The 23,191-nt window shown below is 54.2% G+C and overlaps 1 protein-coding gene and 1 long non-coding RNA gene across 2 annotated transcripts in view; both read right to left on the bottom strand.

Annotated features, from left to right (window-relative positions):
* Positions 1-2,910: 2,910 nt before the first annotated feature.
* LOC146428069 (uncharacterized) overlaps positions 2,911-23,191 on the bottom strand; it is a 59,228-nt gene continuing 38,947 nt past the window's right edge. The window contains exon 2 of the long non-coding RNA XR_014856194.1: positions 2,911-4,306. This is a non-coding gene — a long non-coding RNA (uncharacterized LOC146428069). The remainder of the gene's footprint in view (positions 4,307-23,191) is intronic.
* Positions 6,812-21,498, bottom strand: TACR1 (tachykinin receptor 1). Its single transcript, XM_085080470.1, has 5 exons — positions 21,073-21,498; positions 15,463-15,657; positions 11,012-11,162; positions 8,806-9,002; positions 6,812-7,690 (listed from the first exon to the last, which is right to left on the bottom strand). Exons 1-5 carry the CDS (start codon positions 21,462-21,464, stop codon positions 7,396-7,398), a joined length of 1,230 nt encoding a protein of 409 aa, XP_084936596.1. The 5' UTR covers positions 21,465-21,498; the 3' UTR covers positions 6,812-7,395.

The following is a 23,191-nucleotide window of genomic DNA, read 5'->3' as shown; positions in this document are numbered from 1 at the left end:
CCATCCCAGCCCTCCCCACCCTCATTCCTGCCCAAAATCCCATTTCAATCTCCCCTTTCCCAGTGTGTCCCCATTCCCTGTGTCCTGTCCCTCCAGCTCTCGTCCCCAGTCCCTCTGCAGCTCTCCTGCAGCCTCTTCAGGCACAGGAAGGGCTCTGAGCTCTCCCTGGAATTTCCCTTTTCCAGGTGAACATTCCCAGCTCTCCCAGCCTGGCTCCAGAAGTTCTCCAGAATCCTGGAATGGTTTGGGGTGTGGAGTGACCCTAAAGACCCCTCAGTGCCACCTAGAGACACCTCCCATGACCCCAGGGTGCTCCAGCTTGGCCTTGGACACTCCCAGGGATCCAGCGGCAGCCACAGCTCCTCTGGGAATTCCAGCCCAGCCCCTCAGGGAGGAATTTCTTCCCAAGAAAGCCTGGCTGTGGAATTCTGAGAGCGCAGATCCCACCAGGATTCCTCAATCCTCCTGCAGCCCCTCCCTGCCCATCCCGTCACTCCGACAAATACCGAATTCCTAGTGCAGCCTATGGCAGCAATCCCATCTCTCCCCTTTTCCCGTCCTGCCCTCTGGAATTCCCCACGCTCAGGACAGTCCCTGCAGCAGTTTCTGGCCCCAGGACATCCCAATCCCGATCGCATTCCCATTTCCCGCTCCCTCCCAGCGGGATCGGTTCCGGTCACTGCCGCAGGTCCTTGGAGCTCCATCAGCTCCTGCTCGGCTCATTGGGCGCGGTAATCAACACTAATTACCAGGGTAATTAACGCTAATTAACGCTGTGAGCCAGCGGGGCCAGGCTGGAATTCACCCCCGGCTGTCCAGGAGCCCCAAATGCGCTGGAATTCACCCCGAAATGGGAGCGGAGACTCCCAAAGGACACGAATTCGCTTCCATCACATCGTTCCGAGCTGTAGCGGTTCCCGCCGGAGCTCTGGTTTTGCGGGAAGCATCCAAGGATTCCTGGTGCCATGGAAACCCCGCGTCCCACCCGCGGAGCGACGAGCCGCTGGCAATTCCCATTTCCCGCCGAGATTTTGGGCAAACGGTGATGGAAAACGCTGGGATCCATCCGTGGTAACGGAGCTGAAACTGGGAAATCTGCGGGATTGGCTCATTGCAGTAGGGAGATTCTGCTCCCAAAGCCCCAAAATGGGAAGGTTTGGCTTTTTTGGGGTCACCCACTGGGCAGCTCCTGATTTTGGGGGATTTCCTGTGGGATTTGAGATGGAGGATAGCCCAAGGCCCGGGGAATTTGGAATTCCTTTTCCTTGCTGCGGCTCAGGTGGGATTTTATTCCCAAAAAAGGCACCTTTGCTTTTATGGGGTGGCAGGGGAAGTGGGACAGCTCTGAGCCTTCTGGGAAAGGCGAGGGGATGATCCCAGTTAAAAACTGGCTTTTTTGGGATCTGAATCCAGCTGGGAAGCAAGCACTGATGGGATGATCCCAATAAAAAAATCGGGTTTTTTGGGATCTGAATCCCGCTGGGAAGCAAAAGATAAGGGGATTATGCAATTAAAAACTTGGCTTTTTGGGGATCTATATCCAGCTGGGAAGTGGAAGCTAAGGGGATGATCCCAATTTAAAAATAGGCTTTTGGGGGATCTGAATCCTGCTGGGAAGTGAAAGATAAGGGCATGATCCCAATAGAAACCCTGCTTTTTGGATTTGCTTTCCCGCTGGGAAGCAGAAAGGGATGATCCCAATGAAAGAAACTGCTCCTTTGGGATCTGAATCCCGCTGGGAAGTGAAAGGTGATGGTATAATCCCAATGAAGGAAACGGATCTGTTGGGATCCCAATCCCGCTGGGAAGCAAAAAGGGATGATCCCAATAAAGGAAACATTTCCATTGGGATCTGAATCTCTCTGGGAAGTGAAAAGGGACAATCCCAGTGAATCAAACATTTCCACTGGGATCCCAATCCCGCTGGGAAGTGAAAAGGATGATCCCAGTAAAGGAAACATCTCTGTTGGGATCCCAATCCCTCTGGGAAGTGAAAAGGGACAATCCCAATAAAGGAAACATCTCCGTTGGGATCCCAATCCCCTGGGAAGTTGCTCCACGCTGGCTCCACGCCGGCACTCCCGGGAAGCTGGCCGGAGCAGCCGCTGGCACACAGTGTGTTTCCAACGCTCATCCCTTTCCCTTTTCCGCCATAAAATCGCTCATGGAAAACCAACAGCCGCAGCTTACCGGAGCCTCGGGAATTCTGCGGTAATTAAAAACAGGGATTGCAGCCGGCCGGAACCGACAGGAAACCATGGATTGGTTGGGAATTAGGGATGAGCTCCCTGGTTTTGGGGAGGAATTGTGGGGATTTTCCCTATTCCTGCAGGGGGAAGTTTCAGGGCAAACCCATCAGTCTGAGGATCCCCCAGGATCGTTTTCCATCTTTTTAATGGAATTTTGGCTTTTCCACCTTTCCCCACCTCTCCTCCTGCTCCCACCCAGCCTCCCCTCATTAAGGGATCATTAACTGGTCATTACCAATTAACCCTCGAGGTGCCATTCCTTCTTCAAGGGTAATTAACCCCTCATTCCCAATTAACCCCTGAGACACCACTCCCTCATTAAGGGTAATTAACCCCTCATTCCAAATTAACCCTTGAGACACCACTGCCTCATTAAGGGTAATTAACCCCTCATTCCAAATTAACCCTTGAGACACCACTGCCTCATTAAGGGATCATTAACCCCTCATTCCAAATTAACCCTTCATCTCCCACCCCCCTCATTAAGGGTAATTAACCCCTCATTCCCAATTAACCCTTAAGCTGCCACTCCTCTCATTAAGGGATCATTAACTCTTGAGGCACCACACCCTCATTAAGGGATCATTAACCCCTCATTCCCAATTAACCCTTGATCTGCCACTCCCCTCACGAAGGGATAACGAACCAGGCTCCACAGGGCTCACCAAGGAACATTTATCCACGAAAATCCACGGAAGGACAATCCCGACAGCCACGCGCAGACACTTGGGGAAGGGAGGTTGGATTTCCTCTCTTGGGATGAATTTCCCATGGGAAGAACTTCCCGGAAAGCTCCTTCTGGCTGACACCGCCCCAAATCCCTGAATTCCTGAATTCCCAAAATGCCGGCCTCTCACTGGGATCCCGTTTGGGATGGGGATTTTAGGGAGAGTCACCCCAACTCTCTCCGGGATGGTTTCCCTGAGGAGTGGGATTTCAATTCCAGCAGGAATGGGATTTGGGGTGGATATTCCCCAGGAAAAGAGGCCATTCCCACACTACACTGTGCATTATAACAATTGGGTTCATTATTATTTTGGGATTTTGGGGCAGGGTGGTGTTTTTGGGAGATGAATAACAGATCCCTGAATCCCGGGATGGGGAAGGCTGGAAGGGACCACAGCGGGTCCTGGAGGCTGAAAAGTTGGGATTTTTAGGTTATGATTATTTTATTAATAAATAAAACCTGACGATTTTAAAAATAAATAAAACCCGGGAGCTCCTGAGTTCCGGCAAGGATGCGGAAACCCCAAAAAAGCCCCAAACTCCGTCATTCCTGCGGGAATCCCGGAACGCTCGGCCCTGAGCAGCCCCGAGGGACAGCGAAACCCAAAACAGCAATAACAACACGGGATGGGCGGGGCAGGCTGTGTGCAGCGGCAATCCCGGGACAAACACTCCAAATAATGGGAATCGCGCCAAATCCTTGGCTGTGGCTTCCAAAGGCGACGGGGATTTCTGCCAAAAGAACCGAAACAGAATCAGGGTTGGGGAATGGGGTGAAAAAGGTGGATTTTGGAGCAGAGTTTGGAGCAGATCCCGAGTGCGGATGGGGAGGGATTTGGGATTTGCTGCTCCAGACTCCTCTTGAATTCTTGCAGGAATTTCTGCGTTTTGGGACACAAAGCTGAGGTTAAAGCCCAAGGCTGAGTGGCCAGGAGGTGGCTCCAGGCTGGGATTTGGGGTTTGGGATTTGGGATGTGGCAGTTTTCCATGTGCTTCCAAGGGGAAGGGACAGGAGCAGAGCTCCAGGGATTCTCTCCAGACTCTGCTGGTTTCCATTCCTGGCACCAGGGAACAGGCAAAGGAGTTGAATTTCTGATCCAATATCTGCCACGGGCTCGAAAAACTTGGAAAAGCCTCTGGGTTCAGCTGTGCAGGAGATGGGAATGGAGCAGGGATTGGATTCCCTGTCCCCAGTTCTGGGCAGGGGCAGCTCTGTTTAGGATTTTCTGTCACCAAAATGAGATTTTCCATGGCTTTTCCAAGAGTGGGGAAAACAATTCTGCCCGAGGATGTTCCAGGACTGGAGAACCTCTGGAGCCAGGCTGGGAGAGCTGGGAATGTCCAGCTGGAGAAGGGAAGGATCCAGAGAGAGCTCAGAGCCCTTCCTGTGCCTAAAGGGGCTGCAGGAGAGCTGGAGAGGGACTGGGGACAAGGGCTGGAGGGACAGGACACAGGGAATGGGGACACACTGGGAAAGGGAGATTGAAATGGGATTTTGGGCAGGAATGAGGGTGGGGAGGGCTGGGATGGAATTCCCAGAGAAGCTGTGGCTGCCCCTGGATCCCTGGAGTGTCCAAGGCCAGGCTGGAGCACCCTGGGATGGTGGGAGATGTCACTGCCCATGGATGGGATTTAAGGATGGGATGTAAGATCCTTTCCCACCCAACCCCATTCCCTGTGTGGACACAGCAAACATCCCATCTTTTGGGATGGCCTCAATCCTAAATCCCAAACCCTCATCCCTGCTCCTGCCTCCACCAATAACTTGACATGGGGAGAGGAGAAGGGATAGCCTGGATTTGGGGATTATCCTCATTTACAGGCAACATTTGTGTTTTCCAGCTGCTGGGTGATCCCATGGCACATTCCCACATTCCCACCATCCCAGGCTGGCTGTGCTGCCGCCATCCACACTATTTACAGCACTGGGAATTTTCCCCTTTATTTCCAGAGCTCCTTTTCCCTGGAGCTTCCCAGGCTGCCAAGTGAACATTCGGATCAGAATCTCTGCTCCTTCCCTGGGGTTATCCCAGTTCTCCTACTGAGCTTGGATTGGAATCTCTGCTCATTCCCCGGGGTTATCCTGGTTCTGCTGAGCTTGGATTGGAATCTCTGTTCCTTCCTCGAGGTTATCCTGGCTCTGCTGAGCTTGGATTAGGATCTCTGCTCATTCCCCGGGGTTATCCTGGTTCTGCTGAGCATTCCTTGGAGCAGACTCCTGTCATTCCCTGCCCGTCTGATCCCGGCAATCCCGAGGCACAAACGCGGAGGGCAGAAGGGCACTGTGGTTATTTATATCCCTATGCACACATGTATTTATATTTCCCTTTTTTTGGGGAATTCTGGCTTCCAACACAACCCAAACTCTCAGCTTTGGGGTTTATGGAGCCAATCTGTGCTCTTCTTTTTACCCCTCTTGACCATTTTGGTTTTATGGGCATTGCGGGTTTGGGATGGTGGCTGGAAGGGACTTGGGATTTGGCTTCCCATTCCAAAGGTTTCCCATTCCAAACTTTCCCCAAACCCTCGGTGTCACCCATTCCTCTGGGATTTTGCCAAATCAAACCCTGGCAGTATCACCATATTCCCTTCCTCCAGGATTTGGGAGGCAGCGACACCGGAATGTGTGTTAAGGTGATCGGAACAGGAAAAAGGGGGAATTTCAGCAGGAAAAATCCCATTCCAGATCCCAGCTGAGGATGTGGAGCATGTGGCAGTTTGGGATGTGGGAGGAGGGTGGGAGTGGCTGGAAAAGCTGCTCCTCACCGATGGCACCAGGCAGGATTTGGGGGGAAAAAGGATAATTTTGGTTAATCCCCTTCTGCATCCCTCGGGTTGCTCCTGGATCCACCTCCTTCCTGTTCCTGGAATTCCATCCGCAGTCATTGCTTGAATTGGGGTGGATTTATCTCCAGGATAAATGGGATTTATCCAGATTTATCCACGATGATCAGATCCTCCCAGAGCCACTTTGGAGCCTGGAGAGTCGGAGAGCTCCAGAAGTCATCCCTGCTTTATTCCTAGAGTTCTTCATGCTCAGCAGGATCTGAGTTTCAGGTTTTGGGGATAAATGAGCAATTCCTTGGTCTGTGCAAATCCACCGAGCGTTTTTCCAGCATTTACCCCTCATTTCTCCAGAATTTATGCCTCATTTGTCCATAATTTATCCCTCATTTTTCCAGCATTCATATCTCATTTCTCCAGCATTTATTCCTAATTTCTCCCTCATTTATCTATAATTTATTTCTCATTTTTCCAGCATTTATTCCTCATTTCTCCAGTGCTGCAGTGAATCCTTTCAGGCGCCTGATTTCCACACCCAAATGAGAACTCAGACCAGCAGCCAATTCTCCCTGAATTGCCTCAAAATTTTTGGGTTTGTTCGCAACAAGCTGAGTTTATCCTTTGGGATTTTGTTTCCTTTTTTCCTCACTCCGAGTGTGCGTTCAGACATCGGAGCAGCCCTGGGTTGGAGCAGCTGCAGGGAAGATGATCCACCAGAGCAGGATTAAATATTAATATTAAATATTCCATATATCCACACACACATCACGAACTTCACGGTTTTTGTAAAGGAAAAGAAATTCCCTGATTGCAACAAAATCCAGGAGGTGGAAGTGAATCATCTCAACCCTTGGAGTGAAACGAGGCTCTTCAGAATTCCTGATCTCCCTCAAATCCTTGTTTTTTGGGATGGAATCCACTTCTGGAGGGTGAGGAATACTTCAGGGTGGCCTCTGCTTCTCCAGAGCTGCACAGCATTCCCGAGTCCATCCAAGAGGCACCACCTTGGGATTTCTGGGGAATCACAGGGATTCCTCGTGGTGGTTGAGATCCTTCTGGAGATCCTTCGGGAATCCCTTGGAAGATCCCTTGGGAGATCCTTTGGGACATCCTTCAGGAGATCCTTTGGGAGAGCCCCACTCCGATGGGTGGGTTTGGAGCCCATGGGGCACAGGATGGGGGTGCTGGAGATGATCCAGCACCACACAGAAAGTTCTGGATCTGAGCTGTGGCCGATGATTCCCCATGGAGCCAGAAACAGCATTTTGCCGGATTTCAGGATTGAATATCTGCCTGGATATCCAACGGGGAGAATGAAATGAGGGATGGGAGAGGGAAAGGCAGGATGGGATGTGCTGGGAGATCCCTCCTGCCTTGCAGAGAGCAGGGAAGAGTTGGAATTCTGGATAAAAACTGGGCTCTGTCCTGTTCCTGCTTCCCCTCCACCTGCCCGGCAGCGAGGCAGTGCAGCCAACATTCCCAGTGTCCAGCCCCATCAGGAACACTCAGAACTCATCCCGAGGTTTTCCCACTGGGCTCTCCCATGGAAAACAGATGGGAAAACAGTGCAGGAAACGCCAGCATGGCACAGGCGGGGTGGTGACACCGACATGGCGCCCTGGGGACAGCCACCTCCTCAGGCCAGCGTGTTGGAGTAGAAGCTGAGGCTCTCGGAGACAGTTTTGGAGTCGCTGCGGGAGGAGCCGTTGGAGGTCATGTCCAGGGAAAGGCGCTTGGCCCTGCCGGGGTCGTCGGGGTCATCGTCGGCCGCGCCGAGCGCCGAGGACACGGTGGTGGTGTCCATCCTGCTGACCTTGGACACGGAGCTGCGTGTGTGCAGGAACCGCGCCGAGCGCAGCTCCAGCCCCTCGTACTCGCCGGCGCTGACCCACGGACACCACCGGAACACGTGCTTGAATCCCACCCGGAACCTGCCGGGAGAGACAGAGGGGCGGGATGGAGGTGGATGAGGGAATGGGATGGAGGTGGATGAAAGAATGGGATGGAGATGGATGAAGGAATGAGATGGAGATGGATGGACGAATGGGATGGAGATGGAAGAGGGAATGGGATGGAGATGAAGGAATGGGATGGAGATGGAAGAGGGAATGGGATGGAGATGGAAGAGGGAATGGGATGGAGATGGAAGAGGGAATGGGATGGAGATGGATGAAGGAATGGGATGGAGATGGATGAAGGAATGGGATGGAGATGGATGAAGGAATGGAGTGGAGATGGATGAAGGAATGGGATGGAGATGGACAAGAGAATGGGATGGAGATGGATGAAGGAATGGGATGGAGAGACAAAGGAATGAGATGGTGATGGATGAAGGAGTGGGGAAAGACATGGGCATGGCCAAGGGAGGGGGAAAGGACATGGGCATGGCCGAAGGAATGGGATGGAAATGGACAAAGGAATGAGGAAAGACATGGAGGTGGAGTGGAAAAAGACATTGACATGGTCAAATGGATGGGGAAACATGGACATGGCCAAAGGAATGGAGAAAGACATGGAGGTGGCCAAAAGAATGGGATGGAGATGGCCAAGGGAGAAGGACATGGAGAGGACCAAAGGGATGGGGAAAGACATGGATATGGCCAAAGGAAGGGGGAGATAAAGCTCACTTTGTTAAACACAACAAAATTGGGATTTTTCACTGAGGGGAGGGAAAACCTAGTGAGAAATGGAAAACCCACTGAGAAATGAAAACCCACAGAGAAACAGAAACTCCTCTGGGAAATGGAAAATCCACTGAGAAATGGAAACCCCAGGGAGAGATGGGAAACTCCACTGAGAAATGAAAAACCAGTGAGAAATGAAAACCCACTGAGAAATGGAAACCCCACAGAGAAACCCCAGTTAGGAGTCAGGATTGTTCAAGTGGATGTTTGCCCTCCAAATCCACAGGGATTCAGAAAGACTTCAGGCGAGGATTGTGCCATCCCCACATCTGCTGGAAGCGGCAGAGGGCAGGACAGAACCACCCCGAAACAACCCCATCCATCCTCCCCATCCCGCACTCCCGCCGTCCCGAGTGTCCCACCTGTCGTTGAGGCAGCAGTAGATGATGGGGTTGTACATGGTGGAGCTCATGGCCAGCCACATGACGGCCAGGTAGACCTGCTGGATGGAGCTGCGCAGGTACCACTCGGGCCGCAGGTACTGCAGCGTGAAGTACACGTGGTAGGGCAGCCAGCAGAGCGCGAAGGTGCAAACCACCGTGATCATCATCTTCACCACCTGCGGGGAGAGACAGGGGCGTTCCGGCCTCTGGAATGGCCTTTCCAGCTGGGAATGTGGGGAGAGCCATCATTCCAGCCCCTGGAATGGCTTTTCCAGCTGGGAATGCATGGCCTTTCAAGCTGGGAATGTGGGGAGAGTGAGCTATGGTCATTCCAGCCTCTGGAATGGCCTTTCCTGTTGGGAATGCATGGCCTTGAGAGCAATCTGTGGTCATTCCAGCCCCTGGAATGTCCTTTCCAACCTGGAATTCATGGTCTTTCCAACTGGGAACACAGGGAGAGCAATCCGCGGTCATTCCAGCCTCTGGAACAGCCTTTCCAACTGGGAACGCATGGCCTTTCCAGCCGGGAACGTGGGGAGAGTGAGCCGTGGTCATTCCAGCCTCCGGAATGGCCTTTCCAACCGGGAATGCATGGTCAACATCTCAGTGAAACCTCAGCTGTGGAGGAGATGTCCACAGGACACCACTCCATCTTCAACCCATCCCTCAGTCTTTCCACCCTCTGGAATGTTTCCAACCGGGAACACATGGTCAACATCTTGGTTAAACCACCACTTTTGTGAAGGAGAGGGAAGTCCACAGGACTCTGGTCCATCTTCAACCCATCTGTCATTCCAACCGTTTTGGCCTTGGAGACCTTTCCAGCCAGGAACGTGAGGTCAACATGTTGGTCAAAGCATGTTTGTGGAGGAGATGTCCACAGGACTCTGCTCCACCTTCAAGCACCAAATCCTGACCTGCTCCCTCCCTAACAAAGGGTTTGGGGCTGGGATTGGTTGGGATTGGACAGGAATTCTGGATCCAGCCATGCGTGCCTAGAATTCCTTACCTTATTACCCAATCATGGCCAAGACTTGCTCATGGTTGGGATTAACCAGGAATTATGGATCCAGCAACTCCCAGAATTCCTTACCTTCCGCTTAGCCAACACCTGCTTATGGTTGGGACTGGCCAGGAATTCTGGATCTATTATCCATGCTCAGAATGCCTTACCTTCCCCTCGGCTGACACTTGCTCATGGTTGGGATTGGACATGAATTATGGATCCAGCCACTCCCAGAATTCCTTACCTTCCTCTTGGCCAAGACCTGCTTGTGGTTGGGATTGGCCCTGGATTATGGATCCAGCTGGGAGTGCCTGGAATTCCTTACCTTCCGCTTGGCTGACACCTGCTCGTGGTGGAGATTGGGCAGGAATTCTGGATCAATTATCCAAGCTTGGAATTCCTTACCTTCCTCTTGGCTGGCATCTGCTTATGGTTGTGATCACCAAGGAGTTCTGGATTTATCTGTGCTCAGAATTCCTCACCTTCCTCTTGGCCAACACCTGCTCGTGGTCAGGATTGGACATGAATTATAGATCCAGCCACTCCCATAATTCCTTACCTTCTGCTTCTCTGAGACCTGCTCGTGGTCAGGATTGGATGTGAATTCTGGATCCATCCACGCTTAGAATTCCTTACCTTTTGCCTCTCCAACACCTGCTCGTGTTTGGGATTGGACAGGAATTCTGGATCCATCCATTCCTGGAATTCCTTACCTTTCTCTTGGCCAACAGCTGCTCTTAGTTGGGATTGGATGTGAATCCTGGATCTATCCATGCTCAGAATTCCTTACCTTCCACTTGGCCAACACCTGCTCACGGCTGGGATTAGCTGGGAATTACAGATCCAGCAACTCCTGGAATTCCTTACTTTTTGCCTATCCTAGACCTGCTCGTGGTTGGGATTGGATTTGAATTATGGATCCAGCTATTCCCGGAATTCCTTACCTTCCTCTTGGCCAGTGCCTGCTCATGGTTGGGATTAGATGTGAATCCTGGATCTATCCCTGCTCAGAATTCCTTACCTTCCTCTTGGCCGACACCTGCTCGTGGTTGGGATTGGCCCTGGATTATGGATCCAGCTGGGAGTGCCTGGAATTCCTTACCTTCCTCTTGGCCGACACCTGCTCGTGGTTGGGATTGGATGTGAATTATGGATCCAGCTATTCCCGGAATTCCTCACCTTCCTCTTGGCCGACACCTGCTCGTGGTAGCGGTCGGAGGAGTCCCCGGGGATCTCGCTGGCCCAGAGCGTGCGGCCGACGGCGGCGTAGGCACAGCCGATGACCAGCAGCGGCAGGAGGTACAGCAGAGCGGTCATGCAGAAGTGGTACCTGGAAAAATCGGGATCATCCCTGAGTGCTAGGAATGCCTTTGCCATCCCTGTCCCAAGGGTGGAGCTCGGAGGGAAAGAGCTGTGCTCAAAACGAGAGGGTTTGGCACAATTCCTGCAAAATTCCACAGCAGAATTCCATAGCCTCGGTTCTGCGGCCACAATCCCACAGCAGAATTCCACAGCCCAAATTCCACACCACAACCCCACAGTCACAATCCCACAGCCAAAATTCCACAGCCACAATCCCACAGCAGAATTCCACAGGAGAATTCCACAGCCTCAATCCCACAACCCCAAGTCCACAGCCCCAATTCCACAGCAGAATTCCACAGCTCCAATTCCACACCACAATTTCACAGCCCAAATTCCACAGCCACAGTTCCACAGCCACAATCCCAGAGTCATAGTTCCACACCACAATTCCACAGCCCCAGTCCCATGGCAGAATCCCACAGCACAGTTCCATAGCCTCAATCCCACAGCCCCAATTCCCACACATTTCCTGCACTGGGAATTCCTGCAGAGCTCAGGCTGAGAAGGATTCCCTGCTTTCACCCTGATCTTCTCCCTTTTCCCGTTCCCCCATTTCGGATCCCTCCCCAACCCATCTGGAATAAAACCCGTGGAGACTCATCCTGCTCCTGGAACTGGGGGGAAAAGCAGATTTTCCTCCTCATGGATCATTTTCCCCTTCAGGGAGTTATTTTACCCCCTGGGAATGTTTTCCACCTGGATTGAGCTCCTCCAGGGGGATTTTCCCTGCTCTGCTCCAGCCTTTGGCATCTCCTGGGATGGGATGGAATTCCTGGGAATTTCCCGAGGGAAGGGTTTTTAGCTGAGCTGAGATTTTTCCTCTCATTCCTCCCGCAGATTATCCCAGGGATGGATGTGATCTCTGCTCCCACGTTTTATCTGGAAGCCTGCCAGAAATGTGGGATTTTCACTCAGGAATGGATGGGAATATTAAGGAGAAATAAAGGATTTTCCTGCAGAGCAAACACTGGGGCTGGGATGCTCCCGAAATCCTGGATCAGGCTGAACCAGGCATGACCCTGATCCCCAAAAGGAGCCAAACCCTTGGAGATTTATCAAAACGGGAATTCAGCTCCGGATCTATTCTCTGGGATCATGGAAAGGGCAGGCAGGGCCCTGGGGATCTGTTTATTTGTTTATTTGTTTATCCCAGGGATAAACAAATCCCAAATCCACCGAGAGCCTCGGGATGGAAGTGGCAGCTCAGGCTTGAGGCTCAGACTGGGAGCTGGGAATGCCCTGGGAGCACTGGGAGCTCTGGGAATGCTCTGGGAATGCTCTGGGAGAACTGGGAATGCTGTGAGAGCACTGGGAATGCGCTGGGAGCTCTGGGAATGCTGTGGGAATGCCGTGGATCAGTGAGGATTGTCAAGAGAATTTGGTTTCCAAGGAAATCGAACAATTCCAGGTTTATCCCCCAGGAGGGAACGGAGGCTCTGATCCTGCATCTCCTTCCCGAAAAATCCCCTTTTCCCTGGAAACCGAGCTCGGAAACGCTGCTGATGCCTCGGAAAGCATCCCAAATGCCGCCAAGTCAGTGGGAATTCTATCCCCAAGGTTTTGGGGTCCCTGCATGGATTTCTGGGCTCCAATCCCAAGATTTCCCAAGGCCGATCCCAGCCCCCCGCCGCTCCCGGCGCTGCCCTCGCTCCTCTCCGCGGGAGCTGGGATTGACTCATCGCCCCGGGAATTCTCCCGCCGGGAATGGGGCTGCTCCTGTTCACCTGCAATCTCATTTTCCCGGCCCCGCCCGGCCCTAATCCCATTTGGATTTGATTTCGGCCATTCCAGAGGCGTCTCCGCGGCTCCAGAGGAGGATTTTGCCGCGGTTCCCATGGAAGTCAGGATCCTGGGAATGCCTGGAGGAGCTGCGGGATAACGTCAGCCGCGCAGACCCTCCTTGCCAGAGCCGTCTGGGCCTGCAGAGCCATTCCAGACAGCTCCGGGAATTCTTTTGGGATCGGCGCTGGAATTATTCCTGCGCTGCTCTGCCTGCAGGGTTTCCGGGATCAGAGCGCTCGGGGAAAGCTGGGGGTTTGGAAAACATCCCAAAATGTTTTAGGGAAACATCTCAAAATGAGCCGGAAGGTCTCCAGGGTGGGGATTTGGGATCTGGTGTAGGATGGAGGATCCTGTGGGATGCCAAAGCTTCCTCCTCCTTTTCCCTGGCAAATCCCGGGAATGCTGGCACAGAGGATTCGGGATCCTGGGGCAGCCTCTGCCTTCCTTTAACAACCCAAATGGGATTGGAATGGATCTGGGATCCCTCTGGGAAGTGGGGCAGGAGTGGGATCGATGGCTGGAGCAGCCGCTGGATCCAATCCCATGGAATTATCAGCAGAAAACAAATTTTTTTCCAGGGAAAAAACATCTCTGCGTGCTGGGGTTGTGCTCCCCAGGCTGTATTTTCCGAGACAATTCCCCCCCAGGGGTTGGAATTTGCGTTTTCCCCCTGGGAACTGGGACAAGGATGGGATTTTCCCTCCCGGCGCCACAGACAGAGCAGCTGCAGCCAGAGCCTTCCCGGAATAACCCAGAATAATTCCAGGATTCCCAGAATAACTGCTCCAAGGCCATGGAGCTCCCAGCACCTGTCCCTGGAGTTATTTGGGGCAGGAAAATCCCATCCCGAGCTCTGTTCAGGGAATTCCCGAGGGTTGGAGATGCTGCCGAGCTGCGAGTTCCTCTGAGTCCCCAAATTCCTTGGGATTTGGCCATTCCAGAGCTGCCGGGATCAGCTTTCCTGGCTGCCCCAGCCCGGGACTGTGGGATGCTCCCAAATCCTTTGTGGATTTAATGGTGGTGTTTTCCTTTGGATCAGCGGTTGGCAAAGCCATGGGAGTGATCCAGCAGAATTCCACGGCAGAATTCCAAAACCCCAAATCCACAGCAGAAGTCCATGGCAGGATTCAATAGCCACAATTCCACAGCACAAACCCACAGCCTCCATTCCATAGCGGAACTCCACAGTCCCAGTTCCACACCACAATTCCAGAGCCCAAATTCCCAAGCCCAATTCCAAAGCCACAATTCCTCCTCTCTCTGCAAGGCTGGAGATCACAAACACCTTTTTTCCCCCTTTTCCCCCTTTTTCATTCCCTCCCTCCCCTTTTTCCCTCAGCCTCTGACATTTGACTCCCTCGGGTTTCAAGCAGCAAATCATTCCCAGACCCTCTGGAAATTCCTGGAGCTGGAACCTTCCTGGGAAGGGAGGATTCCTGCCGAGCCCTGCCAGCCTGGCTGAGCCCTTTTTACACTTCAGCTGTGAGCTTTTGAGGGAATTTCGGGATATTTGGACTTGATAAATCCCAAACCAGTACTTTTTCTGTTATCCCTTGCCCAGGATATTCCGGGTAAATCCAGGTTTTCCTTGTTCAGGAATAACTCTGCCCCAGGAGGCTTTGAGAGACACAAAGGGTTGTGTGTGAGCAGCTCCTGCGGCAGAGCAAATCGATCCCAAAATAGCCAAAACACGGAATGTTTTGGAATGTTGGCAGATTCCCGGGAGGAGGAGAATCCAGGGAGGGCAGGGAGCACCAGGACCATGTTTGGGTCATGGAGAGCACAGAACTCACCTGGAAATGGAATTTGCTCCGGGAGGAGCCAGGGGAGACAGTGCTGCCGTGGGCAGTGCTCCTTGGGCAATCCCCATCCCCAGGAATTCTGCAATTCCCAGCTATTTCCTTCCTTCCTTCCTTCCTTCCTTCCTTCCTTCCTTCCTTCCTTCCTTCCTTCCTTCCTTCCTTCCTTCCTTCCTTCCTTCCTTCCTTCCTTCCTTCCTTCCTTCCTTCCTTCCTTCCTTCCTTCCTTCCTTCCTTCCCTCCTTCCTTCCCTCCTTCCCTCCTTCCCTCCTTCCCTCCTTCCCTCCTCCCTCCCTCCCTCCCTCCCTTCCTCCCTCATCTCCTTCTCCTTCTCCTTCTCCTTCTCCTTCTCCTTCTCCTTCTCCTTCTCCTTCTCCTTCTCCTTCTCCTTCTCCTTCTCCTTCTCCTTCTCCTTCTCCTTCTCCTTCTCCTTCTCCTCCTTCCTCCTTCCTCCTTCCTCCTCCCTCCTTCCATTTCCCCATATTTTCCCCACGATTTCCCCCATTCCCTCCCACCTTCCCTCCATCCACTTCCCTCCCATTTCCCCTCATTTCCCCAGGATTTTCCCATTCCCATTCCCACTCACGGTTTCCTGGATGCAGCTATTTTTCCCAGGATTTTCCCATTCCCATTCCCATTCCCATTCCCATTCCCATTCCCATTCCCATTCCCACTCCCACTCACGTTTTCCCGGACGCAGCCCCGCCGGGCTCTGGCCACTCCACGAGGCACACGACTCGCCCGGGCAGCTCGGCGGTCACGGAGAAGAATCCCTGGGGAAACGCCAGCAGGAAGGCCAGGATCCAGATGATCCCGATCAGTGCCTTGGTGGCAGCGGCCGAGAGGCGCGGCCGGAGCGGGTGGATGATCGCCACGTACCTGCCGCGGGAAAAGCGGGAATCAGTCAGCCTTTTCCTGGGAATCACAGTGTTTTTCCCACCGGATTTGAGGAAATCGTGGAGTCTGAGCTGGGAAACAGCTCCAGGAGCAGGACTGGGAAGTGGCTGCTCTGGAATTCCAGGAGGATTGGGGATTGATCAGATTGGGGATTGATCGGATTGGGGATTGATCGGATTGGGGATTGATCAGATTGGATGTAATTGATTGGATTCCATGTCGGAGGCAGAGCAGCCGTCTGTGAATTCCAGCTGGGAATGCAGAGTCTGCCGGGTGAGGAACATGGCACTGCTGTTCTCACCCCGATGGAGATGGGATTGAAGCAAAAATCCCAACGGATGGATGGGATGGAGCTTCCTCCAACCCGGAGCTGCTCTGTTAATAGGGACAAGGGATGGGGAACCTTGGGTCAGGGATGGGAAAATCCCATTCCTTGGGCAGGTCGGGGTTGTGCTGCCCCCAAATCCCTCCTGATGGATGGAAAGAGGACTTGGAATACCTGGAGAGATGGGATGGGATATGGAATGGGATGGGATGGGATGGGATGGGATAATGGGATGGGATATGGGATGGGATATGGGATGGGATATGGGATGGGATATGGGATGGGATATGGGATGGGATGGGATGGTTGGGATCAGCAGGATGGGCTGTAAAGTCTCTTCCCACCCAAACCATTCCAGGATTTATCCCAGGTTCATGAGCCCCACAATCCACCCAAACCCTGGCCAAATCCAAAGTTTCCCTCCCATCGGAGCCACCAAACCCTGATCCATCCCGGCTCTGGATTCCTCACCTCGGGAATTCCAAACCCCTCTTCTTCCAGGAGGAAAAGGGAGGCTGAACTGTGATTTTCTGCCAGGCTGGATTTACATCTGGGGGATCCTGAGAGCTTTAATTCCCATTAATCCATGGGAACAGGGACTGGGATCAGGGGTATGAACCAGCCTTGGGGTGACTCCTTCCCAAGCCATTCCCTTCTCCAGCCCCATTCCCGGATTCCCAAACCCAGCTGGGAAATCCACACTCCCTGCTGGGATTCCAGCAGCTTCCTGCATTTTTTGTGATGTTTCACCAATGCTGGAATTTTTTGGGAATGCCAAAAGCTTCTTTGCTTCTCCACCCCCAATCCCTGCACTCCTCCCGCTCCCCCGGCATTCCCAAATATCCCAAATCCCAGAATTCCACAGCACCAGGAGCAGATCCAATCCAGCCCTGCAAAGCCCGGGAATCCTTTAAGTCAGGGTTAAAATCAAGCCTGGCCTGGCGCCCTATTAGGGTGTCAATCATTAATTAAGCATTAATTAACAGCTCTAATTCGGCCTCTCCGGAGGACTCTTCCCGCAGCAATCGCCTCCCAGGGAAATCAGGGAGAGGGAATGAGCTGGAAAATATTCCTGATCTCCAGCTGGTCTGGCCATTCTGGAATTTCAGCCTCCTGAGCTGATTTTCCTGCTAAAATCCGTGGATTTGGGGTGGAGGATATCCGCGGGTCTCGGCTGTGGGATTGGGAATTTCGGGAGCTGCGGGAGGAAGGGAAGTTTGCAGATCCTGATGTTCCCTCTGGAGCTCCTTCCCAGCAAACTGATGGATCTCGGAGCACCTCGGATAATTGGATATAATTGGATAACCCAGTTGGGAATAAAAAGGGGAATGTAGATTAAAAAGATATGAATAATAAATGAAGGAGATTCCAGTGGGATTCTTGCTGGTCTGGCAGTGCTGGAGGAGCTCGGAGAGGGAATTTCTTTAATGAGCAGCTTTATCTGGGAATTCCAGAGGTGATTCCCACTCCAAATCATTTTTCCAGCTGCTCTAAAGCATGAGAAGCTCTGTGGAAAAATGGGAATTTTTTGTGTCCCACATCCCGGATGCTGCCCAGGCTCTGGGATTTGTTCCCATGAAGAATTTTAGCTCCATTAACCCCAAATTTTGGGATCAGGGAGAAGATTTTCGCCTGATTTTGCCCTCTGGGCTGCATTCCCGATTTTTATCCTCATGGGAACTCCTCCTCCACCAGAGGTTTTTGGAGGGTGGTGATGCTGGGGAAGGAATCCAAGCCCCAGGGAAAGAGGGAGTTTATCCAAGGCTGATCCAGGGAAAGCCCTGCTCAGGGAAGGCAGGGTTGGGATTTATCCTGAGTGTGGCTGGAATCACTTGGGCACTGCTGGGCACTCGCTTTTCCTGGAAAACTGGGGGAAAAAATGGATTTTCCGCTTGTTTTCCAAGTGAAGCCATTCCCAGGGAAAGCTGGGATGTGCTGTGGCACGGAGAGACCCCAAAACAAAGGACAGGGAAAGATTTTGGGAGCCAAGGGAGCTGCTGGGCCCAGAATTCTTGGGGATGCTGGGAAGCACCATGTCAGCTTTTCCCGTGCCAGCCGTGATCCTGAATTTCCTGCCTTTGTTCGGAGTGTTCGGAACAACTTCCGCTTGTTTTTGTTTCGTGCCCAGGCTGGAGCAGCTCCAGGGGAAAGGAGCTAAACCTTTTTGCCCTGCACGAATCTGTGATGGATCCTGGAAAAAATTGCATGGGGGAATTCCCAGAGGAGCCCCATGATCCCTGGAGTGTCCCAGGCCAGGCTGGATGGGATAGCAGAGCTGATCCGGGTGGGATTTGAGGATTTCCCACCCAAACCATCCCAGGATTCCCTGACTCCACGGATCCAACCCCACTTGTCCCCAACATCTCCATGGCGGCTGTTCCCAATCTTTCCAATGCCATTCCGTGTCCTCAGGCAGAGAAATCCTGGGAATTGCCTGCAGGCAGCAGGGAGGGAAGGGATTTTCGGGATCAATCCTCTCCTCCAAGCCCTCATTCCGATCCCATGGCTCTGCCAGACAGCACTTTGGGAATACCAGGCACATTCCATGCTGATTCCCTGATTTTTGGTGGATTTTTGGCTGTGGGATTTCAGCTCCATCCTGGCTGTGCCTGAAATCCCAGCCCTGCTGTTCCCAATTCCTGCTGTCCCCGTTCCCACGGATCAGATCGTCTCAGGCAATTCCTCCCTTTCAGGCTCCTGGAACGAATTCCAAGGTTTTCCTGCTTTTCCTGCGTTTCAGCTGCCATTGTCAGCCTCAGACACAGGAAAAGGAGTTTTTCCAGCCTTGGAGATGCCCTGAGGGACAGAGGGTTTGCTCTGCCGCCGTTCCCTTCCCGATTCCCGGCTGGAATTCCGGAGCAAGGGATGCTCCGAGCACATGGAGTTTTTTGGGAGGACTGAGCCTCTCTTCAGGGTCTGCAGGTGCAAGAAGATTTTCTGGGAATGCCAGAAAATCCAGCCAAAAATCTTGCAATAACCCATCCCCAGCCTCCCCGAGCTGCCTTTGCTCCCTGTTTTCCTCCAGCTTGCCTGGATTTGCTTTCCCGGTTATTTTGGGGTGGATCGAAGGCTATAAATTAAATTATTATCCCAAAAAACAATCCCTGGAATTCACCCCAGCCCGGAAGAGGCTTTTCCAGCCGATCCCAAAGATCCTGCTGGAGCAGCACTGTGGGAGAGGAAATATCCCTGTTTTTATCGATTATTCCCTCAATTCCTGCAGGAGAGCTGTGCTTGCTCCGACAGATTTTAGGGAGAGGATTTGGTGACAAATCCAAACCTGGGGCTGTTTGGAACAGGAGCTTCATCCATGCCTGGCTGTGCTTCCTGAGGAAGGGAATATTCCGCAGGGAATGTCGGAGCCAGCGTGGAGCTGGCGGCTGGCAAAGGGCAGGAAAAGCATCCTCCCTCCCCCCGCAGGGATCCCCTGCCAAAATGTCCTTTATTCCCCGGGAACAGGGAGCAGGGACAGGCAGGGCCAGGCTGGATCCGGGAATGTGGTGCTGGAAAAATCCGAAATGCTGGGATGGAGAGGTGAGGCTGCTCCGGAGTTGGGAATTGTCCCCGGAGCTGGCGGGAAAATCCTGCAGCCCCGAATTCCTGGGAGAGGGAGGGAAACTGGGGGGTGATGGGCTGGGGGGTGCTGGAGTAGGGGGGTTGGGAGATGAGCTTGGGGTCATGGAATCCGTGGGATCCATGGGATCCTGAGCTTGGGATCTCAGAATCTGTGGGATCATGAGCTTGAGATGATGGAATCCATGGGATCACAGCATCCACGAGATCTGGCTGAGCTTGGGATCATGGCATCCATAGGATCATAACATCCATGGGATCACAGAATCCATGGAATCATGGCATTCATGGGCTCCATGGGATCCATGGGATCATGGAATCCATGGGATCACAGAATCCATGGGATCATGGTGTTCATGGGCTCCATGGGATCATGGTCTCCATGGGATCATGGCATCCATGGGATCCTGAGCTTGGGATTACGGAATCCATGGGATCACTGAATCTATGGGATTATGGCATTCATGGGATCACAGCATCTGTGGGATCCATGGAATCACAGAATCCATGGGATCACGACATCCGTGGTATCATGGCATCCATCGGATCATGGCATCTATGGGATTCATGGGATCCATGGGATCACAAAATCCATGGGATTCATGGCATCCATGGGCTCCATGGGATCAATGGGATCATGGCATCCATGGGATCCTGAGCTTGGGATCACAGCATCCATGGGACCACAGAATCCATGGGATCCTGAGGTTTGGATCATGGGATCAATGGGATCATGGCATCCATGGGATCCGGCTGTGCTGGCAGATCCCAACAATCTGGCAGGAACCAGGCAGGGAACACCCAGCCCAGCAGCAATCCCCAGCTCTGACCTCTCCTGCTGGATGCACTCCTGGATCCAGCTGGGTTTGCCTGGACACCCCCAGCCAGGAGCTGCTCCAGAGGCTCCATGGACATTCCAAAGCCAGCCCCAAATCCATGGAATGGCTCTGGGTGTTGCACAGGTGGGGGTTTGTGAGGTGAGGATGTTTTGTGCTGGAATCTGAGGGGAAGGGAAGGGAAGGGAAGGGAAGGGAAGGGAAGGGAAGGGAAGGGAAGGGAAGGGAAGGGAAGGGAAGGGAAGGGGAGGGAAGGGAAGGGAAGGGAAGGGAAGGGAAGGGGAAGGGAAGGGAAGGGAAGGGAAGGGAAGGGAAGCATCTGAGAGCAGCTGGGAAGGCAGAGAATGCTCCAAAAGCACCCCCAGGTGGGTCACAGAGCCTTCCTGGAGCTCCCAGAACTCCCGAAAGATTCCCAAATCCACCTGCAACCAGGGTAGCTGGGATATTTTTAGCACCCAAACGAGCTTTGATATAATTGCAGCAGAGCAGAGACAGCTGAGGGGAGAAGAACCCCAAACCCGAAATCTCAGCAGGGGGAGACCCCTGATCACTCACCTGACCTGAGGTCCCTCCCTGGTCCCTCACTTGTCCAGGCAGTGACCCCGGTCAGCCAGTGGTCACTCACCTGTCCAGGTGTGCCCCCAGTCCCCCCCGGTCACCCACCTGTCCAGCGCGATGGCCGTCATGGAGTAGATGCTGGCGCAGACGGCGGCGATGGGGAAGAAGTTGTGGAAGCGGCAGTAGGCAGCGCCGAAGTACCACTCGTTGTGCACGGCGTAGCTGAAGTTGACCACGGCGTTGAGCGCGGCCATGGCGGCCTCGGCGAAGGCCAGGTTCACCAGGAAGAAGTTGGTGACGGTGCGCATGCGGCGGTGCGCCAGGATGATCCACATCACCACCACGTTGCCCACCACGGCCACCACCACGATGAGCGCGTAGGCCACTGCCCACAGGGCCACCTGCCAGGCCGGCTGCACAAACGGGTTGGCCCACGACTCGTTCAGGGAGGAGTTGAGGTGCTCCAGCTCCAGCTCCAGCGGTGGGGAGTCATCCATGGCACGGCAGGGGTTGGGGTGGGGCTGCCTGGGTTAGGGGTACAGCAAATTTGGGGTGTAGGGCCTGCCTGGGTTAGGGGGCAGTGGGGTTGCGGCACAGCAAATTTGGGGTGCTGAGCCCTTCTAGCCCAGCCACTTTGGGGTGCAGGGCCTGCCTGGGTTAGGGTGCAATTGGGTCAGTGCACAGCAAATTTGGGGTGCCGAGCCCTTCTGGTTTAGCTGCTCTGGGGTGCAGGTCCCTCCCGGGTTAGGGTGCAGCAGGAGCAGGGCACAGCCAATTTGGGGGGCACAGCCAATTTGGGGCACACAGCCAGTCTGGGGTGCAGGTCCCTCTGGATCAGCCAGTTAAGGATGCGGGTTTCTCCTGGTTTAGGGTGCAGCAGGGTCGGTGCACAGAAAATTTGGGGCACGCAGCCAATTTAGGGTTCAGATCCCTCCTGGTCTGGGGTGCAAAGGCACAGCCAGTTTGGGGTTCCAGCCCTCCTGGCTCAGCCGCTCTGGGGTGCAGGGCTGCTGCAGGGCATGGGTACCTCCCAGACTGGGAGCAGCAGGTTTGGGGCCAAGGCTGGCTCAGGGCTCTGCTGGCTCAGGGTGGGACAGGTTTGGGGTGCAGGGCCGGTCTGGTTCAGGGAGCGGTGGCTTTGGGGTGCAGGTCCCTGCCATGTCCGGGTGCAGCTGGAGCAGGGAGCCTGGCCATGGCAGGGCTGTTTGGGGTGTGAATCCCTCCAGGTTCAGCCTCAGCCGGGTTGGGGTTCCGATCCCTACCGCTTCAGCCGGATCGGGGCTCAGATCCCTCCCGGTGCAGGCGCAGCTAGATTGGGGTGTGAGTCCCCCCAGTTCAGCTGGATCGGGGTTTGGATCCCTCCCGGTTTGGGCACAGCTGGATTGGGCTTCAGATCTCTCCCCGTTCAGGCACAGCTGGTTTGGGGCATGGATCCCTCCGGGCTCAGCTGGATTGGGGTTCAGATCCCTCCCGGTTCAGCTGGATCGGGGCTCAGATCCCTCCCGGTTCAGGCACAGCCGGATCGGGGTTTTTGTCCCTCCAGGCTTGGCTGCAGCTCCCCCAGGGTTGGGATCGCTCCCGGCTGGAGATGCGGCTCCTCTCGGTACCTGGTGCAGCCGGTCCGGGATGCAGATCCCTGCTCGGTCCGGGCAGCCGCCGGTTCCGCCCGGTGCGGGATGCAGCCGGCTCGGGATGCGGGTTCGCTCAGTACCTGATGCAGCCGGTTGGGGATGCGGTTTCCCCGGCTGGGGTTGCGGATCCGTGCTCGGTTCGGAAGCAGCCGGTTCCCCCCGGTTCGGGATGCAGATCCCCGGTTCGGGATGCAGATCCCCGGTCGGTTCCGGGTGCAGATCCCCGATGCGGATCCCCGCTCGGCCCGGCTCGCAGCGGCTCGGGCGCAGCCGGTGCCGCGGACCCGACTGCGGCGGGCGAGGCTCCAGCGGGGCTTTTATGGGCGGCGCGGGCGGGGCCGGAGCCGGGGGGCAGAGCCGGCACGGGGACAGCCCCGCGGCCCCTGTCACCTCCCCCGGACCCCCCTACCCCTGCCCCAGTCACTCTGTCACCTGTCCGCTCCCCTGGACCCCCGGCCTCCTGTTCTCTGTCCCTTCTGTCCACTCCCCCGGACCTCGGACTCCCCCTCACCCCTCCCCCCGTCCCTCTGTCCCTCTGTCCCTCTGTCCCCTGCCCCCTCCCGGGTCCATCTGTCCCCTCCCCTGGTCCCCCT

The sequence above is a fragment of the Lichenostomus cassidix genome, chromosome 22, assembly GCF_008360975.1.
Source record: "Lichenostomus cassidix isolate B80296 chromosome 22, HeHo_3.0, whole genome shotgun sequence".
Classification (NCBI taxonomy): Eukaryota; Metazoa; Chordata; class Aves; order Passeriformes; family Meliphagidae; genus Lichenostomus; species Lichenostomus cassidix.
Note: the sequence above shows the minus strand (reverse complement) of the source record. Positions and strands in the feature narration are given on the sequence as shown.

Coding starts and splice junctions, on each gene's coding strand:
- TACR1 (XM_085080470.1), bottom strand. CDS start 21,464: ATGGATGACTCCCCACCGCTGGAGCTGGAGCTGGAGCACCTCAACTCC. Junction 11,163..15,462: donor GGGGCTGCGTCCGGGAAAAC/GTGAGTGGGAGT, acceptor CGATTTTTCCAG/GTACCACTTCTGCATGACCG. Junction 7,691..8,805: donor TACTGCTGCCTCAACGACAG/GTGGGACACTCG, acceptor CTCTCCCGGCAG/GTTCCGGGTGGGATTCAAGC.